This window comes from Pholis gunnellus, assembly GCF_910591455.1.
Source record: "Pholis gunnellus genome assembly, chromosome: 13".
In the NCBI taxonomy this organism is placed as follows: domain Eukaryota; kingdom Metazoa; phylum Chordata; class Actinopteri; order Perciformes; family Pholidae; genus Pholis; species Pholis gunnellus.
In genome coordinates, this window is record NC_136540.1 from 2,144,769 (window position 1) to 2,163,100 (window position 18,332).

At 43.1% G+C, this 18,332-nt stretch overlaps 1 protein-coding gene across 2 annotated transcripts in view; it reads left to right on the plus strand.

Moving 5' to 3' along the window:
* Positions 1-18,332, plus strand: part of tcf7 (transcription factor 7) — a 59,713-nt gene that overhangs the window by 20,017 nt on the left and 21,364 nt on the right. For both annotated transcript variants that reach the window (XM_079172017.1, XM_079172016.1), the window contains exon 4: positions 11,423-11,549. In XM_079172017.1, the coding sequence (XP_079028143.1) occupies positions 11,423-11,549 (127 nt within the window). The remainder of the gene's footprint in view (positions 1-11,422; positions 11,550-18,332) is intronic.

Below are 18,332 nucleotides of genomic sequence, written 5' to 3' on the forward strand. Positions count from 1 at the left end.
AGAGAGAGAGAGAGAGAAATCGCTCCAGCCGCTGGGGTAAAAGGAATTAATCAGACGGAATAAATTAGGACATGAAAGGAGAGAGAGACGGAGACGCATCCACCATCTCCCTCTACGCTTCCATCCATCCATCCATCCATCCATCCATCCTTCTCCCTCTATCTACACATCCATCCATCCATCTCTTCTCCTCTCCTGGTCTTTGTTCATCTCTTCTTCTGAGACAATAAGTTGATTAGTCGTAGTCTTGTTATCGATTCATCTCCATTGTTTTAAGCATAAATTGCAAAGATTCACTGGTTCCATCTTCCGTCCTGGTTCCACATGTGAAGAGTTAGCTGGTGTTTAGTCTTCTCTGAGGGTAAATTGAATATCTTCGGGGTTTTGGACCATTTGTCAAACAGAACGAACATCTCTTTTATCTCTACATCTCTTTCCAGTGTTCTTTTCCTCGAGTCAGCTTTAATTGAAGTGGGCTTTGTTGGCCGGGAAAGAACATTTCATAGCATTGATCCAGTCCGCAATAGCAACGGCGCACAGTAAAAATGGCCGCCACTCTGGCGATCCTACTATGTTGATTTTTTAAAGGGAAATATTTCTATGGTAGCTCTGTGTCGCGCCACATTTTAAGCCCGCCCACTTTTTAGCAGATGCTCTAACTGTAGGTTCACTGGGTTTGATTCAGAAATATATTATAAAATCAACTGATCGTAGACGCTGTTCTGTTCTGCAGAGACCTTGAATCTCTAAAAACCTTTCATGGATTTCAGACGTTTATAGAAATATAAGCTTAAACTTTTCTTTTCTGCTCTGAAGGACTGTTTACAGAATGTCAAAAGTCAGTGTTGTGAAGAACGAATTAAAAATGGATGAAAAATGAGTTGAAGCACAGATCAAGTACTGTCAACACCCAAAGTAAAACCAGAAAACCACTCCACTTACTGTCATGAAGTCTGGTCTTCACCCAGTCTGTACGGGTCAGAGGTCACTATTCTGGGCCTCCCCCTGAAGATGAAGAACGGCACGGTGGAGACCTGGACACTGGCCGTCAGCGCCGATAAATAACCGGCTGTCAGAGGTGTTTGTTGCAACCACCGTAATCTGTGGTGAAGGATGGTCTTTAAAGCGGCGCTGAGTCGGCCCGCTTGATCTCTGAGAGACACGATGAAAGGGGAGAGCTGATTGGACGAGGCCTCCGGGCGCTGCTTCCTACCTGATGTCATCTGAAGACTTCCTGAAACTATGCATCTATTAGCTGGCCGACATAGAATAATGAATAATGCTTTATTGATCTGTCTTTATTTAATAGTAAGTGGAATATGTTTGTCTTTTGAAGATGTTACATCGGGCTTCTTAAGAAGAGATGCAACATGGGAAAAATTGGAAATGTAAATGGTTTAGTTTTCGGTTTCTTCTTTAAAAAGTATATACAAGTTTAGAAAGTATCAAATCAAATGCAAATTTGTGCAAAAACATTTAACGTGAATGTTTGTTATAGCACCACAGAGTGTATGTGATGTGCACGAATAAATAAAAAAGGCGTACCCGAAAAATATTCCTGTTTGGGTTCGGAGATGTCAAGGCCATTCAGCACACTCTGCCCCCCCCAGGTATTTCTTTTGCGTGGCCTTCAATGCTCCGCAAACACACAAACGCCCAGGGACGAGATTATTGTGATACAAACATCAAAGCGGCCGATCAGACAGAAAGCGGCGTGCACGTGGAGTGAACCGCGGCCCAGAGGGCACAACGCGTGGAGCTGATTGAGCTGTCCGCTTCCACAAACTTCACTCCACCAACAGTTGTCCTGCGTGAGGGGTCGGCCTCGCACGAGCACAAGAAAACACCGTGCATGCTAGAAATACACACATGCATGGGTACAAGTACAACCTGCATGTACACATAAACAGATACAATCACACATACTGTTTATATGTATAAAGATATAAAAATGTATATTTATAGATGTGAAGATGAAGATGTAAAACAGCAAATCCCATTCAAAGTGTGTTTAAGAATGTGAAGGATAACTTTTAAGGATGGTGTGTTAGCTCCTGAATATCTACACACAGAGAATCAACACACCCTCACAGTGTTGACGCTGGAGCCGGCACATATTTGGCATTTTTCCTTGATAGAATGATTACTATGTCGTGTAAATATAGCTGCCAATCCACAAATCAATCAGTCGGAACAATTGCTCAACTTTTTTCAGTAGTATTGTGTGCAAGCTCAAGTATCTGTGCTTTCACCGTGATTCTTTGTGACTCTTTTTATTGTGGTATTCACATTTGTGTAATAAATAGATACTTACACACAGGAAACGCGTCACTGCATGGGTTTTTTTTTCTCTCTTATTTAGTCATTTCCCATTCGAGCACATGTGAGTGAAAGCTGTCCTCACCGAGGGGGGTTTCACAATGAGTGAGATGTGTAGACGCTGCTCAGTCATCTCTGCAGAGGGACGGGACCACATAACCTCCGGACAGGATGGCAGTCACCTCCTGGGGATCTTCAGGCCCGTCGTTTCCTTCCCCCTCACACAGTACTGTAGGCGGCAGGAGATTCACCCGGAGGTCACTTAAAAACACACCCGTTCATCCCAAACCACAGCCGATAAACCAGGTCAGATAAACACAGTGGTAGAGACTATCCCGCTTCGCTCGCCTCAGAATAAATGCAGACAATGCTGCCGTCAAAACCGCTACATTTTTATTTATTTATTTTTCATCTTTTTTTTTGCTTCTGCTAACCGGCTCCCACAAGAGCGACAGACAAATATGTCTGTGGCCTGAAGCCTGTTGTAACATCTATTGTTCGAGGAGCCGAACCCTGGAGGAAGTGTGTCTCTGAGAGGATTTACGTCCTCTGTGGTCGCCTCGTTTCCTCCCGGCTACCCCGTGTCAATGTTTTTTGTTGCGGACGATTGCCCCGGATGTCACAAACAAGTTGTTAACTGATCGAAAACAAACAAGTACGCCATTAATTAGCTCCCGTCAGGGCCGATCATTAAAGGGTGTCCTCTGTCGGAGCGAAACCGTCGCCGCGGTCGAGGAGAGAAAGTTGCCGGCTCGTCTGTCCCCGGTCCACTCATTAAGGGAGCCATGACTCATCTCTAAATACCGTCGTATGGTTGGATTTGATTGGATGAAGCCCGTCATGTTTACGGCCCGGAGACGTCTGTCTGTCCTGAAGACGGTTTATCACCACATCGGGTGTGAAAAAGGGAATCTGAACTCTTTCCTGTCTCTCTTTCTCTCAAGTCTGGTCTGGTATTACACTGCTACAATCAATCAATCAATCAATCAATCAATCTGTCATTTATAGACGACCACATGGTCAAAGTTTCTAGTCAATCTCCTGTTGCTGCAGCAGCTCTGTCCGTGTCACCTGTGAGGGTCTGTGTACCTGAAGCCTTGTACAAAGAAATGACATTAATGCTGAATCTGAAAGGATGGAAAAGCAATTACAGGCAACGAATACCGATTTAAACTCGTTAAATACATATTATTCTCCAATATAAAGATTTAAAACTTTTAGATTTAGCAATAAAGCCTTCTTTACATTGCCAGGAACAACATTTAGGTGGATGAATGCCGAATCCACTTTTCATTTGATTATTATTCCTTTAAAATACGTCACGTTTGAATAAATAGACTGAAAAAATACTGGAAACTGTTTTTTAAATATCGAGCATATCCCTTCACCTCGCTGTCCTCCCTGGTAGAGCTAGGAGAGGTCGAGGAACGTTATGGTTCAATAAAACTAAACAGTGATATAATAAATAGCGATCAGATCATACGCATCTTTACTAACTTTATCCAAACAAATATGTTTTTTCTTATCAAAACCCAGTAAATGCTGGAATCATTGATCTCTGTGAACGTTAGTACGCATAGTAATATGCACGCACACACACACACACACACACACACACACACACACACACACACACACAGTGTTTCTGTCTGTTAGTAACGAGCAGTGGTTACTGATTCATCATGGCCGCGCTCCAGATGTTCCAGTGGTGTGTGGCAGCAGTGGACGCGTGTGTTGTGTGTGTGTGTGTGTGTGTGTGTGTGTGTGTGTGTGTTTGCATGCACACCACTGGGCGTGTCCCTGCATACGTGCATTCATGCATGCATATGAGCCTGTGTGTGTGCGTGTGTGTGTGTGTAATTGGGGAGTGGGCGGCCTTGTTGGTGGGGGGGTGTTTGGCCTTTTTTTAAACATAGCTGCGTTGTTATGGTTGCCGGGCCTTTGATGTTGCCCAAACCTCCAACTAAGAGGCTCTCATTTTGGGCTCCTGACTCTGGAGAAGGCAATGACTTCCAGATTTGGAGACCTACTCACATCTCGAGACCGGCTGCAGGGGTGGGACGGGCTGTGGGGGGTCACGGCGGGCACAGCAGGTCACCACGGTGGTGCGGGGGGGGGGGGGGGGGGATGTAGATCTACAAAGCGCTGGACCTAAACTTCACCAAGTACTAGTTTCTAATTTAACATATTCAAGGTGCATTGTCCCCATATCTAACCGACAAGTTACTTGTTTGGTGATTGTGTCTTACATTAAGTGCTGTGAGATATTTTCACCAGTAATTAGATGAACTTGGTAAAATATAATTTTTTACAGTGTATGCATACATAGTACTGCGGCTGATGGCGCGTAGCATTTCTTTTTGATTTGGACCTGCGGTTTTCAAATCCTTTGTCAGCTGTTCTTTGATTTACTTGATAAGCCTGATTCAGTAGCTCCATATACGTTTGTTCCAACAGAACTCTATAACTGGAAAAAAAGAAAATAATGGAAGGGTTGAGCTCCTGTGGATATGATTAATACGGTTGTTGTTGTTGGATGTGAGGTACTTGTCCCGGCTCTGATGTCCAATCAAACTTCTGCGGTGCCCGACGTGTAGTCTGATGTTTCAAAAGGTGCACGATGCCTCTCCCACGACGCGTCTCCCACGATGCCTCTCCCACGATGCGTCTGAGCGGCTCTGTGGAAGCTTCTCCTCAGTATGAACTAGCCATTACAGTTCTCACGAAACGTCTTTTCTAATGTAAATCAGCTGTGTGTGAGCGTCATGAGTCATGTTGTGTATTCAAGGAGCAGCAGTGGAGAAGATGAGACATTTCAATGACAACAAGTTTATTAAATGTGCTTCATATAAATGACATAATGCAGCTTTAGTGCAGATGAAAACAGCAGGTATTTTATTCATCCAGAGATAAAGGGGTGACATACCAAGTCAAGGCAATTACTTAGATAAGTATGTATAGAAATCTATGTATAAAGTATTTTTGCGGTTCTCAAATTATCATAAATCAAACGATATCCTATAAATCTGTCTTCCTCTCTGCAAAGCCAGAGACCTTTTCTTTTCAGAACCATATTAATCACATCAATGTTGTTCTTAGTCATCGTTTCTAGTCATAGTTTCAGAATCCGTCTATATGTCAAGTAGTTCAGGTATTTCCCACAGTGGAGCCTTTTCTCTTCTCACACACAGCAGCCTTCCTTATCGCTGGACTCCATCAGATCGGATCTAATATGGATCAAATGTAATATCGGTCCGATCTAGGTCGAGAGTTTCCGTCCATGGGATCAAACGCTCTGAGAGATTCTCACTTCCCTTTTGTGAGGAGTCGTATTCTGCTTCGTCTCGCTCACGTTGTTTCTTTCTCTCTCTGCACATCTCGTCTTTCTCTCTTTCTCTCTTTTGCACTTTCACTCTGCTCGCAGGTGTGGGGAGTTTTACCGCGCTGTTGCACTCAGAGTTTTTTTTTTTCTCCCCCCACAAATCCCAAAACTCATCATGTGTATGTACTCTGTGTGTGTGTGTGTGTGTGTGTGTAGTGCCCTCTCCCATGAAGCGTTATTGTATTTAGATCTGTACATTTTTCTCTCTTAAAGGACACTGAACACTGTAGAGATGCGAAAAAAGATTTCCACTTCCAGCTACCGTGACAAAAACAAAAACATTGTGTGAAATAATCATTGATGAAATCGGTTTCTCCACTGAATTGCTCCTGAAATCAACGTTCTGCTCGAAGCTTTAGTTTCTACTTTGCGTGAAGCCGGCGCTAGGCCGCGCACCTCTGAATGTTTGTAGCTTGGCGCGCACGCGATCACGTCAACAAGAGTTCCTTGATTAAATCACTATCTACACGTCAAGGGATTTTACAAAGAAGGCCAGTTCACTTTTGTACTGTGCAGCTTACAGATTGTTTCCAGGATATTCAACCTTTGTTTCTTTATAAAGCATTTCATACTTGACTTCTGTCTTTACAGGGCTTATATAAAGGCAATAAAGTAGTCCTTGAATAAGAGATATGAGTTTACAGTTAGTTACAATCCCTCCTCTGCAATGTGGATGTTGGTTCATGTTTTTTTGCCGGTTACACGTTCAGTCTTTGGGTTACACTCGTTATCTTTTTGATTTTTCGTAGTTCATTTAATTTGTTCGCGGAATTTGGGAGAATAATGCAGCGCACAGTACACAGAGTACAAGGCCTCTGTTCTCTGTTCGTGCTCCGAGCTCGCGCTGCGGTGCCGAGCATGAGTATCATCACAGCTTCAGTGGACGACAGCCACGGCTTTCTGTTCCATCCATTCTTTATCTGTCCCGTCACATCTCATCCGTACTCTGGACGGTTCTGTCCGGTCAGCAGGGTCGGTGTCGGTGCGACAAGTACTTCGATATTTGTGAAGGCGGTACTCTGTTAACGGTCATTTATGACATGGATTGTATTTTTAATTGTCAGTTTAGTGCTCAAACATATCAAGTAAACAACAGCACTGAAGAATGTGAATAACCTTACATTTGAACCAATCAAACCAAAGATAAGTTGATCCTCCGCACTGTTGAGTCTTCAGAATATGTGAGTTGCACCACATCTGCAGCTTAAAGGAGCCACCGGTTTCTCCTCGAGTGGCACAGATCTGGTTTGATTCACACAATAAACTGGATGTACGAGCGTTTGTTTTTCATTCTGTCTTTGACAGACACAGTTTATCAAGTGCACCCCCGATGAGCAAACATCAGATGTCTTTGTGAGAACGCGCTCTCCTGCAGCCACTTGAAAGGATTGCAGGGAGCAAAGTGAATCCACCATTAATTCAACTGCGCGTATTATTATTATTTATTTATTTATTTTGAAATGTATTTCCTGCACACACCAGAGGCAAGGATGACCGTGAAAGAAAAAGAGAGTGAATGTGCCATCTCCGTGAAATTGTGAGATTAAAGACATTAGACTCAAAAGCACTCTGGAGGGGCCGAACAAAAGGAGGACGCTTTAATTTCCGCTTCAAATCTAAAAAGAGACGGATCTACTTAGTGTGTCATCTGAAAACTAAAGAATACATTAGAGGTGTTTTATCAGCATAAGGCCCTCTAAATGAAGGCGCTCGTGTGTGCAAGTGTGTGTGTGTGTGTGTGTGTGCGCGCTCGTAAGCATGCAACCGCGTTTCTTTGCATGTGTATGTGAAATATATACGTACGAGTGTGTGTTGGTGTGTGTTGGTGTGTGTGTGTGTGTCAGGGTCAAGGTGGAGGGCCGTCGTTACAAACAAGTGATGTCTGAGATCCCATTAACTCTTGTATTCAGCAGCACATTTCTGTTCAAATAGAGTGGAGATAAAAGGCAGCAACAATACGGCGATGAATCAAAGGCCTTTCAAGTGAAATTAGACTACAGAGAGACACCATTTCCTGATGCACTTTAGAGAAAGGTGTCGATATCTAATTGTAAAGTAATCGCGTCTTTGAAGTAATTACATCTTTGATGTGACCAACAAACACAAGATTTATTATTCAGCGCCGCTGCAGTCGCTGTTGTGCAGCGGTTGCTTCATGTGCTGCTTACATTATTAATGAATGTATGTACAGTGATAAACGCTGTGAGCCTTTCAATGTAGCTGAACGGGTCAAACTACCACCAACTGGTTTCCTTTACCTAATGAAGACCGTGTGTGACGTAGTTAAAGGTGTCGTGTTGTCTCTAGTCAAACTCGTCACAGGGGGTGAAATCATGAATATGAGGGGATGAGGGCAAAGTGTGTGTGACTGTCCTGCTATTGATTATACAAACTTAAAATGTGTGTGAAGGAGATCCATCCGGACTGGCCCTCAGGGGGGTCCCAGTAGGCAGATGGGCCCTCATGCGTGTTAAGGCTGGAAACCCTGTATTTACTAATGATTTGTGCTACGGACTCATTCTGACGATTTATGTCAGCCTGCAAGGGTGGGTAAGGCTACTCCTGTAAATTAATGGCTGAGTGAACTTTTCCGTGTATGTTCGCTGCGTGTGTGTGTGTGTGTGTGTGTGTGTGTGTGTGTGTGTGTGTGTGTGTGTGTGTGTGCACCTGAACATATGTGTTACTCCTTAGTTAGCTGCGAGTTTCCGTTTTCAAAGATGTGTTATTTGATCTTTTGCGTGTGTGTGTGCGTGTGTGTGTGTGTCTTCTCGCATGCATGTACACGCTCGTCTGTTTCAGCTAAGGTAATTATGTGTGAGTGTATGTGTGTGTGTGGTGAAGGGGGGAGGGGGGTGATTTCTTCTCTTTTTTTCTTTTTTTTTTAAATACAGTGGGCTTGATAATTATGGGGTTAAATGAGTGCTCTCAGTCAGCCTCCCTGAGTGTGTGTAAAAAAAGGAAGGCGCAGCGAAAGCCACTTCAAGGCCGGCTAATTACCCCGAGGAAGAGAGGAAACATAAATGGACGATTTTGCGGCTGTAATGTTACAGCAAAACGGCTACACCGACCTCAGCACGTGAAACGGAGCCACCGCTACTTCTGAAGGCTCCTGCACAGATGTGTGTGTGTGTGTGTGTGTGTGTGTTTGCATCCATATGTGCAGAATCAGTCGAAGCAGAATGTGTGTGTGTGTGTGTGTGCGTCTGTTCAGGAGGCGAGGTGTGATTTGTGTATATTCTGTCTCGTTGTCTGCAGGAATGGTGGTTTTCAGTGTTCGGTTATTCTTTTTATGCAACACGTTAAAGCTCATTTACATATCTGGAGTCGAGGACTCTGACGCCGTCTCACTGCTGATGCTATCTTACCCAGTTTTGGGATTTTCCCTGCATAATGTCATCGCTGTTGCTAAAAACAAAGTGAGGTTGAAGCGTGTGCTTTTCCCAGGACTGAGCTGTGTGACTCTCTGTGTAAATCTTTGATTTGCGTCATCACAAGCGGTGATTAAGAGCAGCAGCAGATGTATCTACGAGTTCAGATGTTCTGAAGGCGACAGTCAGAAGTTGTCGCCACACGCTCCAAATAAACAAGACAACTTTTAACTAACAACAGGGCGAGAATACGTAACGTTGGAGTGATCTTCGTCAGCTTTTATTGAGTCTACTGAGCCACTAACCAGGGCTGTTCGTCCGTGCACTTCTTGATTCATTTGTTTGTTGGATTAAATCCAAAGTAGCAGAAAAGGATAAAGGAGACTACTACGGATCAGTTAGCAGAGCTACTGGATTTAATCCATGAAACAAACTCACTATCTCTCGACGTACTCGTGGTGTTACAAGACAGGACGGGCCGCGGCTAGCTGGTTAGCGTGCTCATTTCAGTAGATATCTCTGCAACACTGTTCGCATAGTCTATGACATAAACCTAATACCGGTGGAAATGTAGGATTTGAAATCATGTTTATGCTGCACTGGTTCCTCATTACTCGATCTCTGAGGTGCTTCTTCAGTCTGTACCGAATGCAGAGCACCTTATCTAGACCCTCACCTCCTCCTCCACCTCCTCCTCCTCCCTCACTATACGTCCTCCCCCCACACGCAGACCCCCCCCCATCCCCCCCCCCGGCCCTCTCCTGGTACAGAAGCAGTGCGTTTTTTTTGTTTTCATGTGTCTCTACACTCAAAGCGGTGGAGCAGTTTGATCTTAGCTCCGAGGCTAGCCGCGTAGCATACACATGAGGGTCCGTTTGTGCACGTGTGTCCAATGAGACACTTTAAGATGCGGCTGGATAGGAACGGAGCCGTGGAAAGTGTGTGTGTGTGTGTGTGTGTGTGTGTGTGTGTGTGTGTGTTTTAATGTGGAGTGTAGCGTGTGGAAGCTCTGCCTTTAAGTGATAAGGTATTCACTTTGTAACTCAGCAGGAGGCCCGGCGAGTAGCAGCAGATCTGCCCCTCTGCAGTGCTGATGTTACACACACACACACACACACACACACATGCTCGTCCATCTCTAATGTACAAAATAAAATAACTTTTCTCAGATATATTCATATACTTTCAAATTGGCGCCCCCGCCAAGCTTTTTCAAAGATTTAATACGGCTCAGAGACGCACACAAACACTCTATATGCTTCTTTACGCATCCACCCACTCACAAACACACATTCCCACTCGCACAGAAAGACGCCTATTTATACTGGCCTCCCACAGAAATAGTTACACTGCCCGGTCCACACACACACACACACACACACACACACGGCGTGGTTCAAACACACGCTGCCTGGTTAGCTGCCTCCATCTCTGCAAACCGCTGTGACATATCGTATGTCAGCCGGCATGCTGCGAGCATGAGCAATAACTGGATTTCACGCAAGTTATTGAAAGCCATTTGTAAACAGAAACATGAAAGCAAACAAGCTCGCACGCAGCCTCACTTGATCATCAAAGGCTTATCGATCAAATGGGCCTCCTCCTCCTCCTCCTCCTCCTCCTCCTCCTCCTCCATGCTCCACTGAAAACCAATGGGAGCAATGTACAGCTCATCTTGTTGGTTCCAAACCAGCGTTAAGTTGTCCTGTGTGTGTGTGTGTGTGTGTGTGTGTGTGTGTGTGTGTGTGTGTGTGTGTGTGTTCAGCTGGGTTTTTGTATCTACGCACAAATGTCCCCACGAGTGACTGAGGGAATGGTGTCGGCACCTTCGTGTGTTTGCATCTCCAAATATCAGCGATTGAAATCAAATCATTTTGTGTTTGTTTGTGGTTGGATGTGACGCCTTCTCTTAAAAAATGGGTCAAAGTGCCTCATTGTCCTGTTCTTTGATCGTCTTTGGCTTGGGATTATCTCAACCTAGGTATTTTCCTGATACAACGCATAATTTCTTTTATTTACAACATTTCCATCAACGTTTTAATTCCTATGATGTTACATTTCTAAGATATGGGAAATGTATCCGTCATCCCAGCTCAAGCTGTCGTTACATTTCGCAGAGTCACTTCCTGGTTCATATTTGACCGATCCTTTCGTCGTAGTTTCTGCAGGTTTACACTGAATGACTGCAACGAGTGTGTTGACCTTAAAATAAGTGTTTCATGTAAAAACGCTTTGAGACTCACCTCAATCAGAGCTCCTGCAGCCCTAAATCTCACCAACCAACTTTGTGTAGAAATCATGTCGAATTATTATTATGAATCTGAATTTAATTTGTATTTTGTCTCGTCAACAGTCCAACAAAGTGTCGGTGGTGCAGCAGTCTCACGGGATGCACCCGCTGACGTCCCTGCTGCCCTACAGCAACGAGCACTTCAGCCCGAGTCCTCCACACCTGCCCACCGACATGAGCCAGAAGACAGGTGAGACACACACACACACACACACGTATCGTAGGAACAGTGATGGAAACGCTTTGTAAAACACACACACAGCCGTCATAACTGATGCTGAAATACAGCGTTCAACTTTTAAGCGGTCACACACACACACACACACACACACACACACACAGAAGTAAACACAGACAGACTCCAGACAGCTGCTGTATTGTTGCTGAAATCTTCGTCCACATACACACACTCCAATCTGTTTGTGCTGTCGACGCCACATCATTCATCACATTCACACACACTCGTTTTACCAGGAGCACAAACACACGCACACACACACACACACACACACACACACAAGCAATAAAACATATCAAATGTAATATATTCCTATTCTTGTTATTTCTTTTACACTCTTCTATACACACACACACACACGCAATACATTCATGTTTATCAACCCCCCCCCCCCCCCCCACCTCTCCTCACACATGGACACACACACACACACACACACACTCAGGCACGCACACTGTGTGTGAAGTGGCAGCACCGGCTCCGTCAGCCTGTGGCGGTTCCACGGCTCTTCTGAAGTGGCCTGCTCCTCTGAAGGGACCGCCAGCCACACACACACACACACACACACACACACACACACACACACACACACACAAAAAGATGGAAACAATTAGAGTGACAATCGCACAAGCCATCGCTGCAGCACGCAGGAGGTTCTCCTTAGTGAGCGCCGTGCATCCAAACACACGCTGTACTCTGGTTGAAAGGCACAAACAAAACACACCCTGACATTTAAACACTGGAGGACTTTTTCGAGAGGCGGAGCTTAAAAGTGTCTCGTTTGCACGTCTTCACACTTTTTGCTCCAAAGATATCTAAACATCTGAGCTGTTGGATTTGCTGAATGCGTTCGTGATCCCCAGAGGATTATGGGCTGCCTTCACCATCTTTCGTTTAGTCACTAGTCGAAATCTGAGCACTTTCTTTCATGGTCTCCAGAGGACTAACCTTACATGTATTAAAAGAGGAGCTCCACTGATTTTACACATCAAAGTCAGTTTTTTTTTCAGCTCTTGGGGAGTTCTACTGCTCCAGAGGGAGCTGCACACAAAATCTGATAAATGTGTTGTTTGGGGTTGAAGACTACTACAAGTTTAAAAATGATAACAAATGTGGAGTTTGAAAGTTCATCTCTATAAAAAAAGATTCTGCATTAACAATGAAATAACGTCATTAAACACAAGACATAGCAGGCATCAACGAATAGGAAAAAGATGATTGCAGGCAGAGGTCGGCTGCACTAAACTCACAGCGTAATACATCGCGCCCTGAGATGAGGAGGTGAAATTCGCAAAAAAAAACGCCGGTTGAACAAAAGTTTTTTCTGGGCTCTGATTAGATATTGGAGCGTGACCTCAGGCACTCTCCGTCTGGAAACCCCCTAATCCTAGAAAAACACTCCCCGGGTCTGGTCTAGACTCTGTGTGTGTGTGTGTGTGTGTGTGTGTGTGTGTGTGTGTGTGTGTCCATGAATGATGCTAGCACAGTGACTCAGCTCTTAATGACAGACCGAGCCACCTGCTTCTAACAAACCCTCACACACACTCACACACACACACACATGCGCGCTGCTGCACATATCTCTCACACCATCTCACCTGAAATCTGACTGTTTCCAGTCAGTCGACACACACACACACACACACACCTTACCTCACTCCTCACATCATTCTTCAGCTCCTCACAGGTAGGGGTTACCTCATCAGTGATGTCATTTTTCAGGCACACCTATCTGTCCTCAGACTGTTCGCTGAGCTCAACGTGGATCTTTGTAGTTTGATCCAAGTGTGATAAAACAGGAAATCTGCAGCATAGGATTGAAACAAAGCATGAAAAAACAAGCAGTAGGATGTTAAATTGAAGATGTTTAAGACATGAAGTGCACTGTATAACTTAAAAGCTTATGTTTTGGCCCATTTTTCAAATAATTCAAATCAAATTTTAGATAATTTTGTAATATTTAAGTTTGGAACACCAGCTCCCAAACATTTTAGCCTGTGACAGTTAAAGAAACTGTCTCTAACTAATTCAAATTGAGGTTCATTAAATAACTGTACTTTTTATCGCTGTGCTGTGTTAAACTCTCAGAAACAAGTTTCTGCACGAGAAACGTCCAAAAGTTGGATCCCTGTGAACGAAAAGATTTATGAGATTCACTTTAAACGCCAGCGGTTGCATGTGTCGGCAAGTTGTGACCAGTTCAACAAAAGAGTGATTTTCCTTAATATTTCTACATTGGAATAACCTTCTGAGTAAAAAAAAGAAAAAAGAAAATGAAATGATCCATGAATTGACAAGAAAAAAGTCATCAGAACGTTTTCTGGCTTCTCTCTCGTGTTAGTGACCCCGCGACCCCTCAGATTGATCTCCGGCCTGGTTTAGATGCTGCTCGTCTATCAGGAGCCTGTTTGTTTGATGCTGAGTCGATGCTTTTGCATTGATTTTATGGTGCCACGGTTGAAGGGAGTCTACGGTGAACAGATGAAGGCCGAGCACTCAGCTGAGGCTTTTAAAAGCCTTTCTGAGGCCATCCAATGGTGTGATATGAATGCAGGAGCGACACCGTGCACCTTGGTGAACACACTTCTGTTTGGTCTCTGTAATGAAACGACGCCTCGTTCAAAAGCAGCTAGCGTGTTGTATGCAATTTTACAATAAATCCATATATGCTGTCAATCTGTGCAGGTGCCAGCTATTATAAAACCTGCATTCATTCAGATAAAACAATGCAAAGATGTTACTTCAGTGCTACTCTGCCAAACGTTTGTGATCTCTGTTTGATATTAAGTCCACCCTGTTTGTTTGTACAGGAAGCATGAGTCAGGCTTTAGAGGATTAAAGCAGCAGCCCAGAGTGTTACCTTGCGTCATGTTACGGCTCTTTCCTCTTCTCAAAGAGCATCTCTCAGAGCCTCTCAGAGCCTCTCAGTGCTCTCACCACCTGGTTCAGTCCTCCTCACGCTCATAGTTGGTTTAGAAAGAATATCGCCAGACTTCTTGAGTTCTGGTCATTTTATATTTGCATATCTGGCTTCCAGCAGGATGGAAGTGGACTGTGAAAGTTGTAATGGCATTACAGATGCATGTCTGTAATGTTCAGCATTATCTAAATAATTATATATAACAGATAACTGCTTCGATAAGAAGTGAACATAATCACAGTGAAGTCAACCATTGGTTCCGCAGACTTTCTGCAGAGTCATTTTCTCATAGACTTCTATACAACCAGAGGAGTCGCCCCCTGCTGGACATTAGAGAGAATGCAGCTTTAACGTACGTACTCATTGGCTTCACTTTTCAGAACAGGAAGTTGCCGCCTGTTCAGCTGCTGTAATGATTTCTGCTCATAAATCAGTTTTCTGATTTCTCTTCCATTGTGACATAAGTGTGAGATACACTTTGTTTTGAACTGAAACAGTTTAGATTGTTCATTGTCTGAACAAATTACAGTTCTACATATCCTCAGGGTTCATCTTTTTTATATATATATATATATATATATATATATATATATATATATATATATATATATATATATATATATATATCCTATAATCATTTTATCTCTTGTAATTTCTCTGCTCTGCCAGTTTCTTTGCCTCGCTCACCAGGCCTATAATTAAACCGCTCATGCATGACTTGCATGTAAAGGTTGAAGGATAATCAGAGATCAGATTACATTGTTCTTCTTCTTGTTTTTCTATAATCTTTTTGTGGCCTTTTGTTTTCCTCCTTCCACACACCAACGGTGTGTGAGATACGAGCACTGACCTTCAGTATAAAAGTTCATTATTTAACTGTGTGACGATGCTGTGAAGCCGGCTCACTGTAGATGACAGAGGCTCACTATAATAATCATGCATTGTTTTAGTCTTTAGTCGTATTTCTGCTAGTTGACACCTATCGTCCTTTAGCCTTGAGCTCTCACTTTATTCTCACTGCACAGTTTACTTCCTGTGTTGTTTCCATCAGCGCCCACTCTCTTGTTTTACTTTCTGGAGGACCTTCAGTAGTAAAGCCCCACACTTTACCTTCAGTAGTGAAAGTTACAAGAAGACTTTGTGTCTTGTGTCAGTGCTCTGTCTATACATTGCAACACCTTCCTCTCAGCATGTCGCACCTGATTTATCAGACATAAAATCTTTCACTTCAAAATTTGTTGGAAAAAACTAATTTAGAGGAAACAACCTTTAAAATATGTTTTGTAAAATTAGACATTTAGAAGACACTACAGGTGAATAGAGAATAATACATATCACCATGAAACTTCCCTAGTTGATTTTTATTGTATTACAAGTTTTCTAATGGGAACGTTTGGTGAATTTAAGATCAATCTACAGACACAAATAGATAAAGAAGTAGAATAAACACCTGAATGTGTCTCCACTAGTCAGACAGAAAACATGTTATGGAAGTAGAACATCATTCTGCTTTTATTCTCACCAACATCTCAAGATTCATTTTTTTAAATTTGTTTTAAACATATATATTTATCTCTTTTATTTATACCTTACTTCATTTACATTTGGTTTGAGAGCATCTTCTTTGAGGGAGGCTCGCTCCTCTGAGACTGTCGTGTGTTTGACACGGCGACCAGCTGCTGAGTCCACTCACTTCAGTCGAGTCTTCAGTCAGCCGTGACTCCTCATGGAAGCAGTCGTCGCAGCGCTTTGACTGTTCCTCTGATATGACTGTTGGCTCGGACAATAGAGCGTAAATTACAGAAAGAGAAGCCAGAAATGAAACAATCTCACTTTTATGTTCAAAGTGAACACTTACTGTAGACTCTCATTTGGGCTCAAGATATTACTGTTGGTGTGTGCAGGAGTGCAACGTAACTGCAGCTGCAAACAGCTGCAAACAGCTGCAAACAGCTGCAGTTACCGGAGCAGAACATTAAGTATTAATTAAAGAATAAGGCCGGTGATATTCTATATTATTCTTATTGTTAACAAATCCATGAAAAGAACAAAATTGATCCTACTGGCAAGTGAGGCTATTTAGTTTTTTAGTCTATTTAGTTTTCTCACATTTGTGCACTGAGTGACACGTTCCTTCATCACCATGAACACACACACTGTAGTTTGTTTTTTGGGTCAAACACATGTACACACGTCCTGTTGCTGTAACTACTCACTAGAGCACCAAATGTGTATTAATCCGCAGCTGAAAATAGTCCCCCAACAAATGCACTTTTTAATTCCCGTTTCTGGAACGATTGCTGAAAACTACAACATCCAGCTGTTTTGTGGAGATTATGACACATTTTTTTAAAATGAACATCTAAAGTAGGAACCAGTGGGCCGGGTGCACCGGGAGACATTGTTGTTCTTTTGTTTGTTTTCATGGGATTTGTTACAGAATAATGGCCTCATCTTTCTCAAGTACATTCTGTTTACTTCCATTTCTATTTTTCAGTTTTCATTTCCATGCTTAACATTGTTTAAACCCCTTGCTTTTGCTATTACAGTTGCTATAAAAAAAAGGCTACCTTCTGAAGTAATTTGTTGCCTTTTTGTTTTTAAAGAAACCAATACAAAAAGCACCGTGTTTACCCTTCAGATGACTGAAGGCCGGAGTGTGAGTCACTCGGCTTAAAAGCAGCACGAGGAAAAAAGAGAAACTGTACCAGAAATGAAATGCTGAATAATAAGACAAAAATAGACAGTCATATTAGACGCAGCGCTTATAATCCGTAGTTTTGCTCTTAACAAAAGTAAGAGTTTTCCTGCACTTGAGCAGAATTTGTCAGCACTCATTACCGCTCTTACTGTAACACACACGGCACGGTTTCTTCTGGTCTTGGGCTCTTTTATGTACACCACACAGGCTGCTTGTCAAGTCATTTAAAGGCTCAGATGCTGCAGCACTTTCACTCTCAGTGGTTAGAACCACCACAGCACATTATCGACGTGAAAGGAGTACTATTTTCACTCGCCGGGTCTCGTTTTTAACGCGCACGCGTTGCGATAACGAGCTCACGGCGAGCCGGGTTTGACTCAGAAGGTTTCCCGTTTAGGTCGTTTCCCGAGACGCCGACATGGAGACCGTGAGATAGTTGCTTTAGCTGTCATTAGACGGACGCTTTAAAAGGGGCATTCCAAAGAAAACTGCCCCATTACTGCTGCTAATTCTCCCCTTTTAGGTTTCCCAACGACAAAACAAAACCGCGAGTCACAGAAACCAGCGTCGTGTTTCCGTCACAGTCGAGTGTGACGGATTAACAGTGGAAATGTTCAGGATTTCTGCTTTGATGTTGGCCAAAGGTCACCATCTCTGTATCAACAGACGTATTAACACTTATATTTATTATAAATGCTTTAATGGGACAATCTGTTGAGTTGATCTGAGATTCAATCCAAAGCCATTTATTTGTACTTTGCTCCTGTACAATGTTGACAGAGACGGATGAGTCTATACCAGCCTCAGGGCCCATTCAGCCCTCAGGCAAAACCACTAAACGGCCTTTATTGGTGCGCTGAAGTATATCGAAACTTCACTGCTATGAATATGTAATATTTTCTCTTTTTCTGTATTTAGATATTTCTTTATCATTTTATTTCGATATGTATTACTTTATTTAGATTCCTAAAGACTCTGATGCTACATGCATCAGTAAAAAAACTAGTGTTAAATGTGAATTTTACTTTAAATGAAACTGTAAAAAGATTTGAGACCTCCTTTTAAATGATCATGCTGGCAAACCTCTCAGTTTCAGTGCTGGCTGTGAAAGTAG